Genomic DNA, 18,200 nt, shown 5'->3' on the forward strand with positions numbered 1-18,200 from the left:
ATGTTTTACTGGTGTTTATGTTTGTTGGAGAGGTAAAGAGAAAGGTTGGGATCAAATCTCTGGGTGTAAATCTACTTTTCTGCTAAAAAAGTAAGGGACTATGTTTAATTTTTAGGTAATTTCATTAAAATTCCTTATAATACACTTACCTTAAATACTGTATAATAATTCAGCAGTTTTAGGTAAATCAATTCATTTAATCAAGAGAACTGCATTTGCTCAATTAAGAAAAAAAATCCAGTGCTTCCCACACACAGACTTTCCGTAGACGGGCCACTCAGGTGTATTAACGGCCGCCCAAGTATATTTAGTGACATTTATTATCATCATTTTACACCATTTTGTATCCGCCCAATATAACCAAACATATCGCGATCGATTAAGTAGTGGAAAATCTTCTCTCGTTTATCGTTTTGGTGCGCGCGTGAACTGTCAACACTACCACAGACAGTCTCATGTGCTTTGCAGACCCACAGAGAGACTCTTTTTTTGGCACTTAAAAATATTAATTTCTAAACTTCCTAAAATGTCGGGGTTTCGGCTTTTGCTTTCTAAAGCTGTCATTCAATAATCGTATGCGTATTTGCATTACTTTTTAACTTTTTTTGGCTTTGCAGCTGACAGCGCACCCACAATCACGAGAGTCAAATTCATTCTTGAATCTAAACGACTCCCAAAAACTTTATAATATAAAACAAAACAAAAAAAAAAAGCTGCAAAATATATGTACACTATTAATAATGGTTAATCAATGCATTTGTCTTATTTAAATAATCTACAGGTTTTAAAATTTGTAATTATTATAATTTCTAGAGATATTGTCTGTTCTTATTCCCTTTTCTGTCTTTTATTTCTCATTTGCTGTCATTAAGCTATATTACATAGGCTATTTGATATACATATTTAAAATGTTTTGGCATTCAAGTTTGCACTAAACTTGAAAGAGAGAGAAGCAGATTTTATGTAGATTTTACTTGTCAGTGGGTGCACATGGCTCCTGAATTGCAAAAAGTAAAAGTAGTGGATTTCTTTATTTCAACATTTTTTTTTTTTAGAAACGGTGTATAACAATGTCATAATAAATTAAATAATTGTTAAATTTTAAATTATGTTTTCGCATATAATATTTGTGTGATGCGTGTTTCTCAATCTGGCTACTACCGCAAGTATATTTCAAACCTGTGGGAAGCACTGAAATATATATTATTATTTCATTCATTTTCTTGTTGGCTTAGTCCCTTTATTAATTCAAGAAAAGTAATTTTAACACCATTATAATTATTTAATAAGTAATTCATTACTTTTTAGCAGTAACACAATACTGGATGGGAGGAATAAAACAACAACCAAAAGTTACGGCTAGTATTAAATTGGAGGAAAAAAAAAATAAATCTGTTACATTTTGTTTAGTGTCTCCCAACCTTCTGATGAAACAAACCCAGCTAAGAGTGGAGAAAAAAGAAAATGCAAAGGAAAAAAAAAGTAAAGGACAACAATATTGCTTTGGTAGATAATTTGGTAATGGTAGAGGGTTTAGTCTGATGTTTAGGTGCTGAACTTACGTTGCTGATTTGGTCTTGTGTTTTCTTGATTCTCTGCAACTCTGGTGTGTCGGCCACAACACTGAAGCCCTTTCCCTTGTTCTTCTCAAACTCCTCCTTGTAGAGCACCTGCAACACACACACACACATAGACAAACACACACACGCAAACATTAACATCAGATATCCGAGGAATCATTACAGTTTATCTAATGTTTAAAGGGTTCACAGCTATCCTCTTAATTATTTCACTATAAATAAAGCTTGGTTAATAGTTAACCATAAAAGCAACGTTTGACATTGTCCACATTCCACCGGGCAGCAAGGCACTTAAACTATTACAAAGTTGAGCATTTTCCCTTTAACCAACAGCTAATGAAAGCAGTTGCATAGCATTTAGACAATGGTTACGGTTAACCCCAGAAGATCAAACGAATGTCAAATGATATATTAAGAGCCATGTCACTTAGTTACCTTTAGTTGGTTTATAATTCTTCATGTCTGGGTCTAAATACACAAAGAGTTCCCCACCATGTTTACGCTGTGCTCTATTTTTGCTGTTAGGATTAAAAAAGGTTTACATAAAAAAAGTCACATTTCAGACTGCTCTGCATTTGTGATCCTACCATGCTTTGTCAATGACTGAGATGGCCAATTAAATTACAGCAGGTTGAGTGTAGAGTAAACCGATGCACAAATACTGCACAGAAATTTCAGTTTTACATTGATATTTAATCATTTGGCAGATGCTTTCATCCAAAGCGACTTACAAATGAGAAAAAAGTAATCAAAGCAACAAGAACAAAAATAGGTAAATTATATGATTAGCATATGATTTAGTTTTAACAACTAATAGAGAAGAGGGCGAAGTGGAAGCAGCAATATATTTGACTGTTTTACAACTGAAAAGTTTGATGGCTTTAATATCCAGTGGTGGAAAATACACACACAAGCACAGCATTAATCCTATCTAGGGCTTGTCTGAATACAGGGTTTCCACAGGTTTCATGTCAAATTAAGGCTTTTTTAATATCTTTTTTTATATTTTTGATCACCTTAAAGGACCAACGATACCCACATCACGAAATGCAGAGGTTTGTTCCTTTTTATTTAGCATGTGGTATCAAATTCCATTTAAACATTACTCTTCCACCAGTCCTTACTTGATACTCGCATCCAATACATCAGTTTGTGAATGAAATCTATCTATCTATCTATCTATCTATCTATCTATCTATCTATCTATCTATCTATCTATCTATCTATCTATCTATCTATCTATCTATCTATCTATCTATCTATCTATCTATCTATCTATCTATCTATCTATCTATCTATCTATCTATCTATCTATCTATCTATCTATCTATCATAATTTACAAGCACAACTGTCTCACAATCACTTACTGTAAAAAAATATACAAATAACACTGGTAAAAAGTGGTTTCAATTTAATCAATGACAAATACTCTATAAATCCTCCAGAAGACAACCTGATTAATTTAAATACACTTTAAAATGCAATTATTATTTTAAAATACAATGGTGCACCTAAATATTAAAGACATGGTTACAGTGTTGTTTTTATAAATATAAATATTATTAATATTTATTAATATGAATAAATTCATTCAATCTAAATATTACAAATACAAACAATACATGTAACAACGAAATATTTTAATGAGAATAACAGAAACAGCAGGCTTTAATGTTTTATTTTTCATCTTAACTAATAGAGGCAGAGCAACAATAGATGTAAAAATTAAGAAACTGAAATGATGTTTTGATTTGTACTGTTGTTTTGATTTGAACTGTAGTTTGTTCTATTGTTTATCTGCTGTATCCAATAGTTGTCAGTAAACATGGGATTTGTGCCTCAAAATGCTTTCAAAAGTCACGAGACACTAAAAATGTTCTCACACAAGAGCCGTGTTGAGTGAGACAAAGTTGGAGCTCTGGGAGAAGATTCACACTGGATTTAAGCATTCTTTGAGTATTATTTCATAGTTCTGGAGTGCACTGACTTGCACAAAACATACAGAAACGATCTAAAACAAAATATGAGGGATAACAGAAGGCAAATATTGATGTGTTGTACCTGGCTCTGCATCTTGCTTTGTTGTTTCAGACGCAGGTTCTCCGGAGTGTCCGCAACACTGGTGAAAGATGTCTTCGGATAGTGTCTGAAACATATACACACAGACATTTTTGTTAAAATCTGCATTTTTGAGAGATGAATTGGTAAACTAACATCTCAGAATTACAAAAATGAATATTTCCAATAATGTATCATACTTGAAAATTACATGACGATATGCTGAGTCTTGAGATTTACTAATATGTCTTGTGATAAGTCTCAAGATATTCGCAAATTTTATATTTTGACCATACTAAAACCCTTATTTTTATGTTTCTGATCTAATTAAGCCTCTGCTACGCTGAAAAATCTATGTGAAGGTGCAAAAACTTTGAATTTAAGACTATGAATGACGGAATACTCCAGCAGATGTTGTTATTTTGCTCTTTTGTCTCGAATCCTGATGTAAGTTTTTATTTTTAGCTCTGAGGCTCTAGGTTCACCTTTGGGTCCAGACTAAGCCAATAACGTAACAGCACCTACTGGAGAGGCAGATATAAAGATAGTAATTTTTATTTCTGATCAAATTTCGTTAAACAACCCGTGCATGCAACACACAAAAGCTTGGCACATAAAATACATGTAATTTATTGCAGCTCTTCAGGGTACGGATATTGCATTCATTATTACCTAGACAGTAGACAATGATGATATTTCAATATATGTTGTACAGCTCTAATTATAACAATATTGTCAAAAAAACTGAACTGTCATGTAATTTCCTCATTCGCAAACCATCCTTGGTGTTAACGCATTTTTCAGACAAACAAAAATATATATATTGGGAGTGTGACGAGATGCTTACACTACGAGACTAGACACAAGAGTTGGTTCACAAGAACAAGAAGAGATTTTTCAACTATTTTTAAGAAATCTTTAATGATGAAAAATATAATGTAAAACAGTCCTTTATTCAACTGAAAAACAAAACACAAAATGCAAGACAATTTGGATGCTTTTTTAAACCAGCTTGTAATGGATGCTATTTTACCTCTACTTTATGCCACAAAGGATCTGCAAACACTGCAAAATTTTAAGCTATACACTCTACTGGCTGGCTTCTTCCCTGAATAAAGGATTAACAAATGAATGTGTTTGGACAGTCTCTACAAGTGAAGGCATCATCTACACACAATATGAATTCCCAATTAGAAAAATACTACAAACTATAAAATACTATTTATTAGGGCTGGACAACAATTCCATATCAATATATATCGCGATATATTTTTTTTAAATAACGGTGAATGAACGGTGAACTGAATGAATTTCAGTGCTCAGCCATCAAAGAGCGTGATGTTACTCACGTGATGATGTACATCACAGACACGCTGCCAGAGCTCTGCAGTTGGTCAAGCTCCGTGCCCGTCAAAGAAAGTTTTACCTACAAAATGAGTGTCCTGAATACAGATGTGAATGAACAAGCTTCCACGAGTAAGAATGCAGACGAATTTGTTGATGAGAGAGGAAAGACTAATGCGGTGGTGTGGAAGTGGTTCGGCTTTTAAAGTTCCGATAAACTTGAAGTTTTGGTGCGCTGCAAAATGTGCGGGAGAGTGATGCCGACTAGCAGCAGGAACACATCAAATCGGTTTCATCCGATAGAACTTGCTGCATGCTGGTAAAGCACTCGAGCAATTTTACAAAACAAAATTCACAAACATCTTTATCAGGAATCTGGTTATTGCGAAGCTTCTGAAATAGAAAGAATGTGTTTAATAAAGGTATTAAATCTGTTAAATAATGAAAATGTGCCATATAAAATATTAGTCTACATCACACCTGGATCCTCCAAATGTAATTAAAGGCTTTTTAAGACCTTTTTAATACCATTTCAAATTAAATTCAATGCCAACTTCGTACCCATTCCGACAGAAGTATGAGGGGGAAAATGTCAAATCTGTATACATTTTGAACCCTAGAATAGAATTATGTACAAGTGACTACTCGAATTATAAAAAACATTTTATTTAAACTATCAGTTATGTTTAAGACATACGCAACAGTGTGGTCGTCCACCCAGTAGCGAATATGAAGGTCCAACTGCTTACTTTTCGTCATCTTATTGAGACTCTCGTCAAACATGACCACAACCCATTGGCCTTATTGGCCTGGTCAGTCAGTTCTTTATTTATAAAATGAGCCAATCCGAATTTAGTAATATATGCAGTTTTGTTGCTTCCACACGAGAATGTAGCTGCAACCCTAGGAAACATGGTTTTGAAAACCTCTGTAATGTTCTCATTTGATGTGTAAGAATGGTGCTCACAGATTGTTTTAAGGAGCCACATCACCTCTGCCCGCAAAGTTGGTGTTGAGTAGGGCTGCAACTAACGATTATTTTAAAAATCGATTAATCTGTTGATTATTTATTTATTTATTTTTAAGTTTAAAATATTCTATCTGGCCCGGGAGTCTGTTTTTTAGAACACTCACTCTTAATGTTTCCGTGGAGACGCATCATGTTTGTCACGTGACACTCCGCAGCCACAACAGCGATGTATGACAAATGTATCCCTTTTATTTAATTTTTTCTGTTTTAATTCAACATATTTACATGCTTTCTCATCATGTCAAACTGATAAACCTGATATTCCAATTCACATAAACGTGTAAGTGATCGTTCATCTATATCGTGAGATAGACACTGCCATGTTTACTTGCCGCCGCTGCCTCATTTATGAAAAGCAGAACATGCAATATGACACATCTTTCAGCGGAGTTAAGATGGTTTTTTTTTTTGAAAAAAAAAAAAAATGCACTAAAAAAGCAGCCCTTTTCCGACGGTTCCTTACTGAGCTCTGCTCAGCTCGGGCTATCCCGGCTAAACGCATATTGTGACTGCTTAAACGGAGCAGTGCTCGTAATATAGAGCGAAAAAAAGAAAAAGACAGCTGTGAAACATAACCTGCTTTGTCTTTTTGTAGGAAACACAGTTTAGATGTTTTTAGGGTAAGAGTTTTTTGAGCTATTGCCGTCTATAACGTAATGTGTCAGGACTACCGAAAACAAAACCAACTTAACCCTTAGAGTACATAATTACATTCAGGATGTTTCTGGATGCTGCTTTTTGTTTTGTCCTAACACACACACACACACACACACATATATATATATATATATATATATATATATATATATATATATATATATGTATATATATATATATATATATATATATGTATGTATATATATATATATATATATATATATATATATGTATGTATGTATATATATATATATATATATATATATATATATATATATATATATATATATATATATATATATACATATATATATGTATATATATATATATATATATATATATATATATATATATATATATATATATATATGTATATATATATATATATATATATATATATATATATATACATATATATATATATATATATATATATATATATATATATATATATATATATATATATATATATATATATATTAGGAGACCTTTTAGTATTGGGACCTGGTGTGAAGATGTGTGAATGGATTCAAATAAGTATTATGATTGGAAGACAAATTATTCTGAGGGGATGGCGTTTAGTAGGTCCACCATCAATTTAAGATGGGTTACAGAACTGGGGAAGGTGACAGCATATGAAAAATTGACATATAGAATACTAAATAAATTGGATGTTTATCAGAGAAAATTGGGAAATTACTTGCCATTTTTGGAGAAGGAATAAGGTCATTGTGGTGAGACGCACACCAAAAATGTAATTATTTATTTATTTATTTTTTATTATTATTTATTATTAGATTTTTTTATTATTTATTTATGTCTTATTGTATTGTTGCTGTTCCTCTGGAGTTTAATAATAAGTATTTGTGTTTACTGGGTCTATGATAGCAATACTCAATGACATCACTGCCGTTTTAGGGGAGGGGAGGGATAAGGGGATGTTAAATGGAGGTAAAATGTGTAAACTGTTTGTATTGTGAAATTATTGAAGAAAAAGAAAATAAAAATTGAATCATTAAAAAAAAAAAAAAAAAAAAAAAAAAAAAAAAAAAAACTTAACCCCGCTGTTTTCCTCGGGCTCAGCGGCAAACACAAAACACCAGGACCAGGGACTTTACAGTTCTCAGAACAAACAGAACAAAAGTAGGATTCTGTAGTGATTCTTCCGCATCATCCCTGTCTTCTTTAAGGTGCTGAACTCTGTATTAGTGCGCAAGAGACAGAGAGCGGCCGTGTTCACTCCGCTCTGCGCTGAGCTAAAGTGTTCTTTTTTTTTTTTTAATCAAACAATTAATGCTAACTCGGTTTTTGCATACAAATTGATGTCATAGTTCCTCCACTCTATTATAAAGTTACCATTATTTGATTAGACTCTGTCTTTGTTTAAAAGAAAGGCATATAGAAGCTAATAATTACTAACACTAAAGCTAATTGAGTAAATTATGGGATACATTTCATTTAATGCATTAACTTTCTAAATAAACATGATTTTTTTTAACAAATACTTTTAGTCAATTTAAATCTAAAAAGTGTGCCACTGCTAAAGGCATAGATCATGAATTAGCGGTTGCATAGGTGAACGTCCGCATTTGCTTATCTCTGATCTGCATGTGGATAATGAAGGCATGAGAGTGTAATTTGTGCCTTGTGTAAACAAGGCAGCCTATTTGTCCTATTTTCACCAACGCAACACAAAATTAGCTTGACAGCAACAAACGCAACCACAGTCATCTCGTGCAACTCACAATTAGAGCAGCAGAAATAAAAGAACTGTCTGCAAAACACAAGTGCAACATTATCTGATATATTTGGAAATCAGGCAGTAACCAAACCATTTAACTACAATGAATCATTTAACCGATGTAACAACATATAAAGTGGCACGACAATAATTAAAAGGACCGATTCAGTAAAAATGAATCATTTCACAACACAACAGCAACTGAGCCAATCAAAACACAGTCTGCTCCGGGTTACCACAGAACAGCCTGTCTGCTTAGTAAACCTCCATATAGTACAGTAACACTGTGCAGGGAACTAACACATAATACAGTACATGCACTGTAAAGCTGTGTAAATAAATACAGACTGATGCAGCAATAAGTCAGACAGCCACGCCAAAGACTACATAATTCATCTTGCCTACACATTCAAAGACTGACCAAAGATGCATTGCTTTTAAAACATGTATATGACATAATATTTTATTAATTTAATAAGCAAGTTTAGCTATAGTTATTTATAGCACTTTGTTCTTTTATCATTATTATTGTTTTGTTTTTAATTAAGCTAACTATTCTTCTTTAGATATTATCTATTATGTAGGGTACAATACAGATGTTTGTGAATGCAAAATGTCTGAATAGTTTTAAAGATTAAAGTGCATGATAAATGGAGTTAATGTCTTTCAAAAGGAAGAACTGAATCCCGAACTGCTTGAAATAAGTGTCTGAATCATCCAGTCTTACGTCCTGCTTAAACCTGAAAAAGGTAAGTATAATCAAAGACTATAGAATACACAAGACATATGTAATGCTCAATATGGAGAATGAAGCCCTGTCTACTAGTACAGGAGCTAATCATTGATGGCTGTAGAATAGGGCTGTACAATATATCATTTTAGCACCGATATCGCAATTTCGCAAAGATATGCAATGTCCAGTCTGAATTATAGATGACCAGGAACCACGGACCACGGTATTGTATTCGATCAGTGTATTTATACGAAATTTACATGATTTATGCAAAAAATGTTTTTCTTACTTGTTTCTAGTCCAAATATCTACATTTCAAAGCAAGAACATTTGCTTGTTTCAAGGAAGAACTCTTAATTTTCTCTTATTTCTTCTGACGGTGAAAATTAAACAAAATAACCACTAGAAAAGAGACAAAACAAAGCAAGAAAAGCACTGTGATTATTAAATTTCTGTACCTGAAGACTATTAAACTCTCCAGAAAACTGTTGAATAGTGCACTTCAAACCATCTTGTGAAACTGTATTTATATTGCAATATTTATCGTATAAAAATAAAATATAGCAATATCGGATTTCTTCAATATCGTGCTGAGCTAATATAGGCCAACGATTCTCCGGGGGAGGGGCTCAGTCCAGACGTGTGTTCTTTATGAAAGTTTCTGCAATTTCTGCTGTTATGAAACCCCAAGAATCAGCAAATGCACTGGAATCTCAGCAAACACTTGCTTCACAGACATGAAAATTATATCAAGATTAAAAGCTCTAATTTTGAACGTTTTGTAATCTGCATGAAACAAAAAAAAATAATAATTTAAGTGCCGTTTGATCACATTAATTCCTGCCTCCATTCAAATTCAAATCACGTGATGGCAACTACATGAACGCCCACAAAATTGTCAACAGTTTTTCCATCAAGAATAAAGTTGGGAATTACTTTAGAAAACAAGCTCGATCTGATGAGGCAATATTCAAAAGATGATATTGTGAAACAGGTAAACAGAAACTGCCATAAATTAAGTTGGTGTCATGATCTCGTTCCCTTAGAGTGGCGCATGTGCGTTAGTTTGGGAAACCTGAGAAAAAAAATGCAGTTTTTGCTATTCGAACGTTTGGAAATGTAATTTAAGACATTTGTTGTTTAGTTTGATTGGTGATTTCAAACTTGATACTTAATCGTAAACCTGGCAAAAAGTGGTAGAGAATTTAATGTTTCGATATTAAAACAGAATGCCAAAGATGGTCTTAAAGGGACTTTGGTATAGTGCCAGGCTGTGGTTTTCACTAGCTGCCTGCAAAGCTATACTTTGACACCCACTGACAATATTTATATTGCCATGGGCCCATCACACACTAAACATAATACATCACCTAAAAAAATGGTGTTTTAGTCATGCTTGTGGCCATGGTCTGAGGTGGCCAGCTACTTTCTCCAATGCATTGCCTCCAGAACTGCACTCTGATCATTCAGAGCAGGGAAAGCTCTTCAAAAAGAGATTTAGTGCACAGATCTTTGCATGAACCCTTTCAGAAACAAAATTGTCTTTGTACTTGACCCCTTGTCTACTTAGATGAAGCATTTCCTGTGTTTGGCTCTAGTGTGCAAAAAGCGTTTGATAAATTAATTGGACAGAATTACAATGTAATAAAGGCTTTAAAAGAAGTCTCTATCTACACACTTGTTACATAAATGTTTCTGCCCTTATAAAACAAACTTGTAAAATTCAGTAGTTTGAATGACAATTTAATTGCAGTGCTTCTAGTTAGGCTATAAAAAAACAAGTGCCAAAGATTATACAAACTACACAAATTCAGTACAAATTAATTTACACAAATGACATATGATCGCCAAATAAATTAAGTTTAAATAAGTTAATAAATAAATAAGTTTTTCTCCCAACATCAAGAGCAGGCAGGTTTCTAAACATGATGAATTATTGAATACATCTAGTCTTGAACAGTGCTCAGAAGAAAAGCGTGGTCACTGATCTGTGACTACATCTGTCATACATCTTTTGGTCTGTATGCTCTAAGGTGACCAAAGTTGAGCAAGGTGATGCTGCGATAATAAAGCAGCTTTGACCTTATATGGAAGTAAACCTATTGCAGATGACCCTAGCAACCTTCAAAGTGCCAAATATGAGCACATTTCGATTTACTTCTTCAATTCATTTTAAGCAGTGTTAGCCAAGTTGTTTTTAGCAATCAGAGGATAACCTAAAGCTTTATGTGCACCGGGATGATTGCATGTTTGTGTGCTGTAGTGCAGGACATTAAACAGAAGTGGAAAAGCTTACACGATAAATACACACAAAAAAAGTGTGAGGATGACTTCTTCCTCTGTGCAACAGAAGTGTCAAATTACACAAGTGATTTTTGCACGTTGCCCCAGATCATAAATGTTCAAAAATGTCTCGAGAACCACTGGTGATAAGCACGAGCGATAAACATCATAGTTTGCACAAGCCTTTTTTAATTAGATGATGTTGAATTTATTATGTAGAGTTATATTAACTCTACATTTTTAGCATGCCTTGTATTTATACGTCTGCGCACTGTTTGTGTTGCTCTAACACTTCCAAAAACACAGGCAGTAGGTTTTTATGTAGGCCTGTTGCGATAGTCAGAATATTGACTTATCACGCGATATATGAAAATGAGGGCAGTTAATTTTGGAGATGTGATCCATTGTTTATGCTACATAATATAACAAGCTAAGTTTTTGTCGAACGTGCTGCATTCTGTGGAAGGCAGGGCTTATGCAGCATCTCCGTGCACTCTGCACTCGCACACATACACACATGTTTGTTTTTGTGAAAAGCGGGGACATTACATAGGTGTCCATTCATTTTACTGCCCAAACCGTATATTGTATTGCCCTTACCCCCCACCCTACCCCTAAACCCAACCATCGCAGGAGACTGTGTGCAGCTTTACTCTTTGATTAAACTCATCCTGTGGGATTTATAAGCATTTAGAGAAATGAGGACGTCACCAATGTCCTCATATTTAACCTCCTTTTTGTAATACCTGTGTCATACCCATGTCATTATACAGATTTGTGTCCTGAAATGTCACAAAAACATGTACACACACACACACACACACACACACACACACACACAAAGATAGTGAATGCAAGAGAGGTGAAGAAGGGTGAGTGCGTAGAAGCTATAGTCAGTTACGATAAACAAGTTGCGATGGTCTTGGTTTTAAAGCCAGTCTTCAACTTCAGTGAAGGAACATTTTGGCTTAAAGCCGAATGAGAAAGGAGAGTCAGCTAACGTGAACAATCCGATATGCCGAATATGTTTCAGAAAAGTGGCAACGAAAAAAGGCAACACAACTAACCTTAAATCACACCTAAAACATAACCATCCTACCCATTTTCTTCAACATGGGAACAGCTACTGCAGAGGGTTCTTCCAGACAGTTACTGTAATGGATACATTTACCTGCCAGTGCAAATATAAACGTTACAGCGCGAAATGGCTTACACTCAAAGACAGGTACCAGTATATAGCTAAAGAGATGTAGCCGTTAAACAAGCTCGAAAAACCAGCATTAAATAAACATGCTGCAAACATTTAACAAACAGTCCTGTCTTGGAATCTGCCTCGTTATAAAAAAAAAAACAACCTTAATGCATACCTCGGATGCATTTAAAGTCTACTTTTGACTTACACTTTTTTGATTACATCCACTACTTATTATTACTTTTTTGTTTTAATAAAAATTTTTTCACGTTTCAATTTCAAACCTAAAGGTTCTTAAAAATAAAATGTTCCTTGAAAAAGCGTAGCTAAATTATTACACTTTTATGTTATAAAATTGTATTATTTTTTATTAGTGATATAAGTTATAAAGTGGCAATAATATTGTTTATTGCAATTAATTTGGGTGAAATATATAGCCTGGCGTGACAGCCCTATTTTTATGTTCCTCTGTGTCGGGTTTCTTCGCTAGGCTTCTCTATATTTATTTATCTGTCTATCATTCTATCTGTTTGTCTATCTATCTATTGTTCTATCATTCTGTCCATTGTCTGTCTGTGGTTCTTTCCATCTATTTTATGTCTGTCTGTCTGTCTGTCTGTCTGTCTGTCTGTCTATCTATCTATCTATCAAAGCTGTACGATTCTGGCTAAAATGAGAATCGCAATTTATTTTTCCTTAAAATAAAGATCACAATTTTCTCACAATTCTGTATATGTAAAATAAAGGTTTATATAAGTCGGCAACTATTATTGTTTTTTTCTTAACCATATGGTAAAACAACAACAACGTGTAGGTCTACTGGTTTCTATAAATAATTATATTCTACTTATAATAATTCAGATGTTGCATTATATTTGAGATATAGTCCTATGCTTGCAATCTGTCATTGAGAACATTATTAGATCATTTTATTCACTGGTAAAATCAACATTATATAGGCTACAGTAGTTATACTGATACTGTAAACATTTAATTTCATGCACAACTGTGTTCGCTATGAAAGAAAAAACCTATCAAAAGCTTTGCGCAATCATAACTCTAAAATGCGATATGATCATTTAAATGATGTGCATGCTTTCGATTTCATTTTCACTGCTGTTTATACTTCGCGCGCGGCTCTCAAACGATCACTCTGTGCCACAAACTGAATATCATTTACAACTTGATTGCCTGTTATTCACAGCATATGCAGGTTCTGTTCACTAAAGTAGGCGCGCGCACGCCCTCTCTGTGCTGTGGTAACAGCTCGCGGTCAGCAGCTCACGTCATGTGTGATTTCCCGGCCGCGAATACAACATCATATGAAGACAAAAATTACATTTTTAGGTGAATTATACCTTTTAAATATAGTATGTGACTCATTCAACATCATTGAGGTGTCAATGTCACTGATCAATGTATGTGAAACAATGAAAAGACTCGTGCGGCCGCCTTTGCTTCTCTCCTGAACTTGAAAATTTGATTGGCAGAATCGTAGAAATGCTGGATTATGATCGTCTACAGGGTCGAATCAAGATCGCGATCTTTTTACGATTAATTGTGCAGCTCTACTATCTATCTATCCATCCATCCATAAATCTATTGTATCTTTTGTTCCTCTGTGGAATGCATCTAAACTTGATTGTCAGACAGTAATGGCCCGTTTCCACAGAGTGGTACGGTTCGGTATGCTTTTATGAACGTTTCCATTGTCAAAAGGTACCTAAAAGCGAACTGTACCATAACACTTTTTGGGTACCCTTTACACGTAATAATATATACATATAATAACGAGCCATGGTCAACCTGAGCTTTAAAAAACATTGTCGTCGTCTTGATGAACAACCACAAAGACAAGAAGAACAAATTCTGCCGTGTCCTGTTTTTGTTTTACGAGGCCGTCTAAAAGTGCAAGCAGTTTCACTTTCTCCAGGGAGTTCGCGATCGCTCGCTGCATGTCTATATTTGAAATAACAAACTGCTTGAGCCAATGATAATAGCATGCGCATTATTATTGAAGTGCTTCTGACATCCGATCCTTTCAGAAACGGACAAACGTGAGAGTGAAGTGCAAAAAAAACAAAGGAGAAGCCGGAAAAAACAAAGCAAATGATTCTTTCAGCAACCTAAAAGATGAAAAAACAGCCATGTTTAACTATTATCATCACCTTTTAGACTCTTATTGTCACAAAATGAAGGAATTACTTTCTAACAAGAGGTTACATGTGCTGCTGAAAATTAAAGACACAGATGAGAGGTTTGTGCTGACTGTAAACTTTATGTTACGCGTTTCTGAACCCAAATAAGGACTAAAAGTATGTTGTGTGTAGTTTTTCTGTAATTGGTAACATATCGGTGACTGTAAGGGGCTGTATGTGTTCATATGTGTTGCATTTATTTATTTATTTTATATAATTACAGGCATTACAGTAGGCTATTCGCCCTATCATTAATCTGCATTCATTCAAATCATGTTCATAGAAATGTAAGTGATGAACATTTATACACAAGTATTTTTGTGTATAAAGCATCTGTTTTGTGAAAAGTGTTTCTGACATGATATGTGAACGCCCCGTACAGCTTAACTCTGACATTTTCTCATGCCAGAATGACGTTAACTAAAACTTTGTCGTTTACCACCATTGGTACCCTTTTGGCAGTGGAAATGCAAGCCTGATAAAGGTAACCCATACCGTACCACCCAGAGGAAACGGGCCATAAAACTAACTAGCATATTGATTGGCAGTCTGAACAAGTTTTTGTTAAGTAAGAGATGCAGGTTATTTCACACTCAAAAAAACAAAACAAATAAATAACACAAGCACATAGAAAAACACAAACACAAACAAATAAATGGCACTCAAGCACACACACATGCTGATTTCTATGTTCATAGAGGTTAAGAACAATCCCAGTGTAAATCACTCAGATGCATGTTACTTCCGGTGGACGTGTCACCAGACCATCACTCTCAAGAAGCAAACAAGGCTTTTATCTGTTGGACGAAAGAGGAAATTACATTGCCATGCTCACTTACTCGCATCATCCTGGTAATAAGGACTGAGTAAACAGTGGAGGAAGCAGATCTAGGCAGAGGGACAGACATAAATCATTTGCTAAATAAAGACTAAAATCCCCTTGTGTATTTCCGAGCATGAGTGTGAGAAGAAAGAGCCCAGAGCACATCAGCACCCAAAGGGAAGCATTTGCATGTTTTGTATGCCGGCTGGAGATTATGACTTTATGAGTTTACTCTGGACATGTGGATTGAGCATTGCTGAGCCTGGTGGTCTGCATTAAAACACTAAATGCTAATGAATGGGCAAATACAGAAATGCTGTAACTGGTCTCAGGCTCACAAGACTATTGAGAAGCGGATTCCAGAGAAATGAGCTCATTTGTCTATGCGTCTGTACGGGTCATTGTTGTGAAATTATTGGAATTTCCCTCTAATTTGCCCTTCCACCGAATGACCGCACAAAGTTAGCCACTGTGTGCGCAGACGTGACCTTTCCCACAATCATTTCATGCTAATGGAGAAAAATGACAGTCAAAAACACATCGCCTATAATGTCAAATCAACACGGGTTGTTTCTTTGGCACATTTTTTGTACAGTCAATGATTCACTGTTGTATGTTCATTCAAATGACAAAAAGTGTCCATCTTTGCATCGTCAGTGTGCTAACTTCCTCTTCTGTTAGGAGCCTCTTTTCTACTTTTGACTACTGGATATGGTTAGTCACTAGACAAAGACATCTGGCTGCATATTCATTTACAACACCCAGATTTAACCATCAAATGAATCCTCAATGTCAAGTCCTGCCCTAGATTTTTCTCGTTAATTGTTTTAATTCTGCACATGGCAGTTCGCTGTGATTTTAAAAGGGTCATGAAATGCTAAACTACGTACACTGAGAATTTAACCAATGTGTTGAATATCGTAGAAGACAATGCTACCATCCATTAACTTTAAGGTAGAGTGTTATTTTCTTAATCCAGGTATAGAGTTTAGTTTATTTGTTTTTAAAACAGTCTAGAGACTGACCAAAGTGCTGTACATGAGGAGAATGATCAAGCCCTATATTAAACCCAAAAAACAAAATAGGCTGCCCAATATAGCAGACACACACAGTTTAAAACAGAAATGAAAATCAACAAAATAAAACAAAGGGGGCATGCATCAATATGGAAATTTCGACTGATTCTGATAACTCATTTGATTTGGAGGCCTATATATTAGCCGATAAATATAAATACTTTTCTGCGTGATTGCAAAAGCAAAAAGCAAACAACTGATTTAATTTGGTTTTAAAACTTTAACTTCAGAAAAGTCTGAACTGATCTCTGAATAAGAGGTCTACACGGGACTGTTTTTAGTTCCACAGTAGGAAAAAAGCATCACAGAGAGAAAAATATAAACATGTGTCATTTAAAGGTGCTGTATGTGAGCTTTTGACTCTTCTAAAATATACAAATACGCTAATATGTTTGCGGCTATTTAAAAAACATGCTAAATGAACATTCTTGTTTATCTGAAAAACAATGCTCAAGTCAGATATTCTGCTTTGAATCTGTGCATTATGTGTCGGAACGGCTGTCTTTGCTTTCGTTCTTTTAACCCGCCCAATGCCAGTTTAGCCAATTGTATTGCAAAACCACGGGTTGCCATGGTGGAAAACAGTGCATTTTATTTATTCAGTCATGAAGGGTTTCAGAGTATGTGTAATTTTTAAATCAGAGTATGTGTAATTCATAAATAATTAATTCCCCTCCGCCGATGCCATCGTCCATCGCGATGTTTCACATTATACATCGCACGATGCCAAATTGGTCGCCATCGCCCAACCCTAGTACAGGCTACCAGTGTTAAAAATGCAAGTAATGAAAAGCTTCAACATCTCCTTACTATGCTTTCAGTCAATGGAGGCTGACGCCAGCCTAAAGTATAAATCCAGCTTAAAGCACAGATAGGCTAAAAAGAAAGAAGCTTATATTTCTAAAATGATGTAGTGAAAGGGATAGTGTATTGTTTGACTGCCAGCTCCCTTTCAAATGACACCTGAGTTCTGTCCACTAATTTTCGTATGTTTCGTGTGAAAATTGATCCAGCGTTTTTGTTGTTGGACCGATAATAGTTACATAAAAACATGGCATTTATTGGCTAATATCTATATGGCTACCAATATGTCACAGGCTGAGGAAACAATGAACTACTAATAAGAGATTTAAAAAAAGAGGGGATAAAGAGGGGGCTATTCTAAGCTGTACAAGCATCTATTCCACAACCCACCATGAAAAAGGCTCAGTGCCCTTTGTGTTTCAGCCTCTCGAGTTAAGTTAAGGCTACTAGGTCTTAAACTACTACTTAAAACTTAAACTTCATGATACCAGAGTAACAGGATGTGGCGGTTTCCTATGCCAATAATACATCACTGACTCATCTGTGTCACTTAAACAAAAAAAAAAATTAAGAAAAATGGAAAGAAAGTGTACTTATCTTCTCTAAATATGTTTGCTTAATTATTCACGAGTTGATTAGATCAAGGATAAAAAAATATATATATTGCTTTTGCTTGATAA

At 34.6% G+C, this 18,200-nt stretch overlaps 1 protein-coding gene across 8 annotated transcripts in view; it reads right to left on the reverse strand.

Moving 5' to 3' along the window:
* lasp1 (LIM and SH3 protein 1) overlaps window positions 1–18,200 on the reverse strand; it is a 60,155-nt gene that overhangs the window by 10,243 nt on the left and 31,712 nt on the right. For all 8 annotated transcript variants that reach the window (XM_073936234.1, XM_073936257.1, XM_073936255.1 and 5 more), the window contains 2 exon segments: window positions 3,643–3,727; window positions 1,563–1,670 (listed from right to left, as the gene is read on the reverse strand). In XM_073936234.1, coding sequence (XP_073792335.1) covers window positions 1,563–1,670; window positions 3,643–3,727 — 193 coding nt within the window.

The sequence above is a fragment of the Danio rerio genome, chromosome 3, assembly GCF_049306965.1.
Source record: "Danio rerio strain Tuebingen ecotype United States chromosome 3, GRCz12tu, whole genome shotgun sequence".
NCBI classification, from domain to species: Eukaryota; Metazoa; Chordata; class Actinopteri; order Cypriniformes; family Danionidae; genus Danio; species Danio rerio.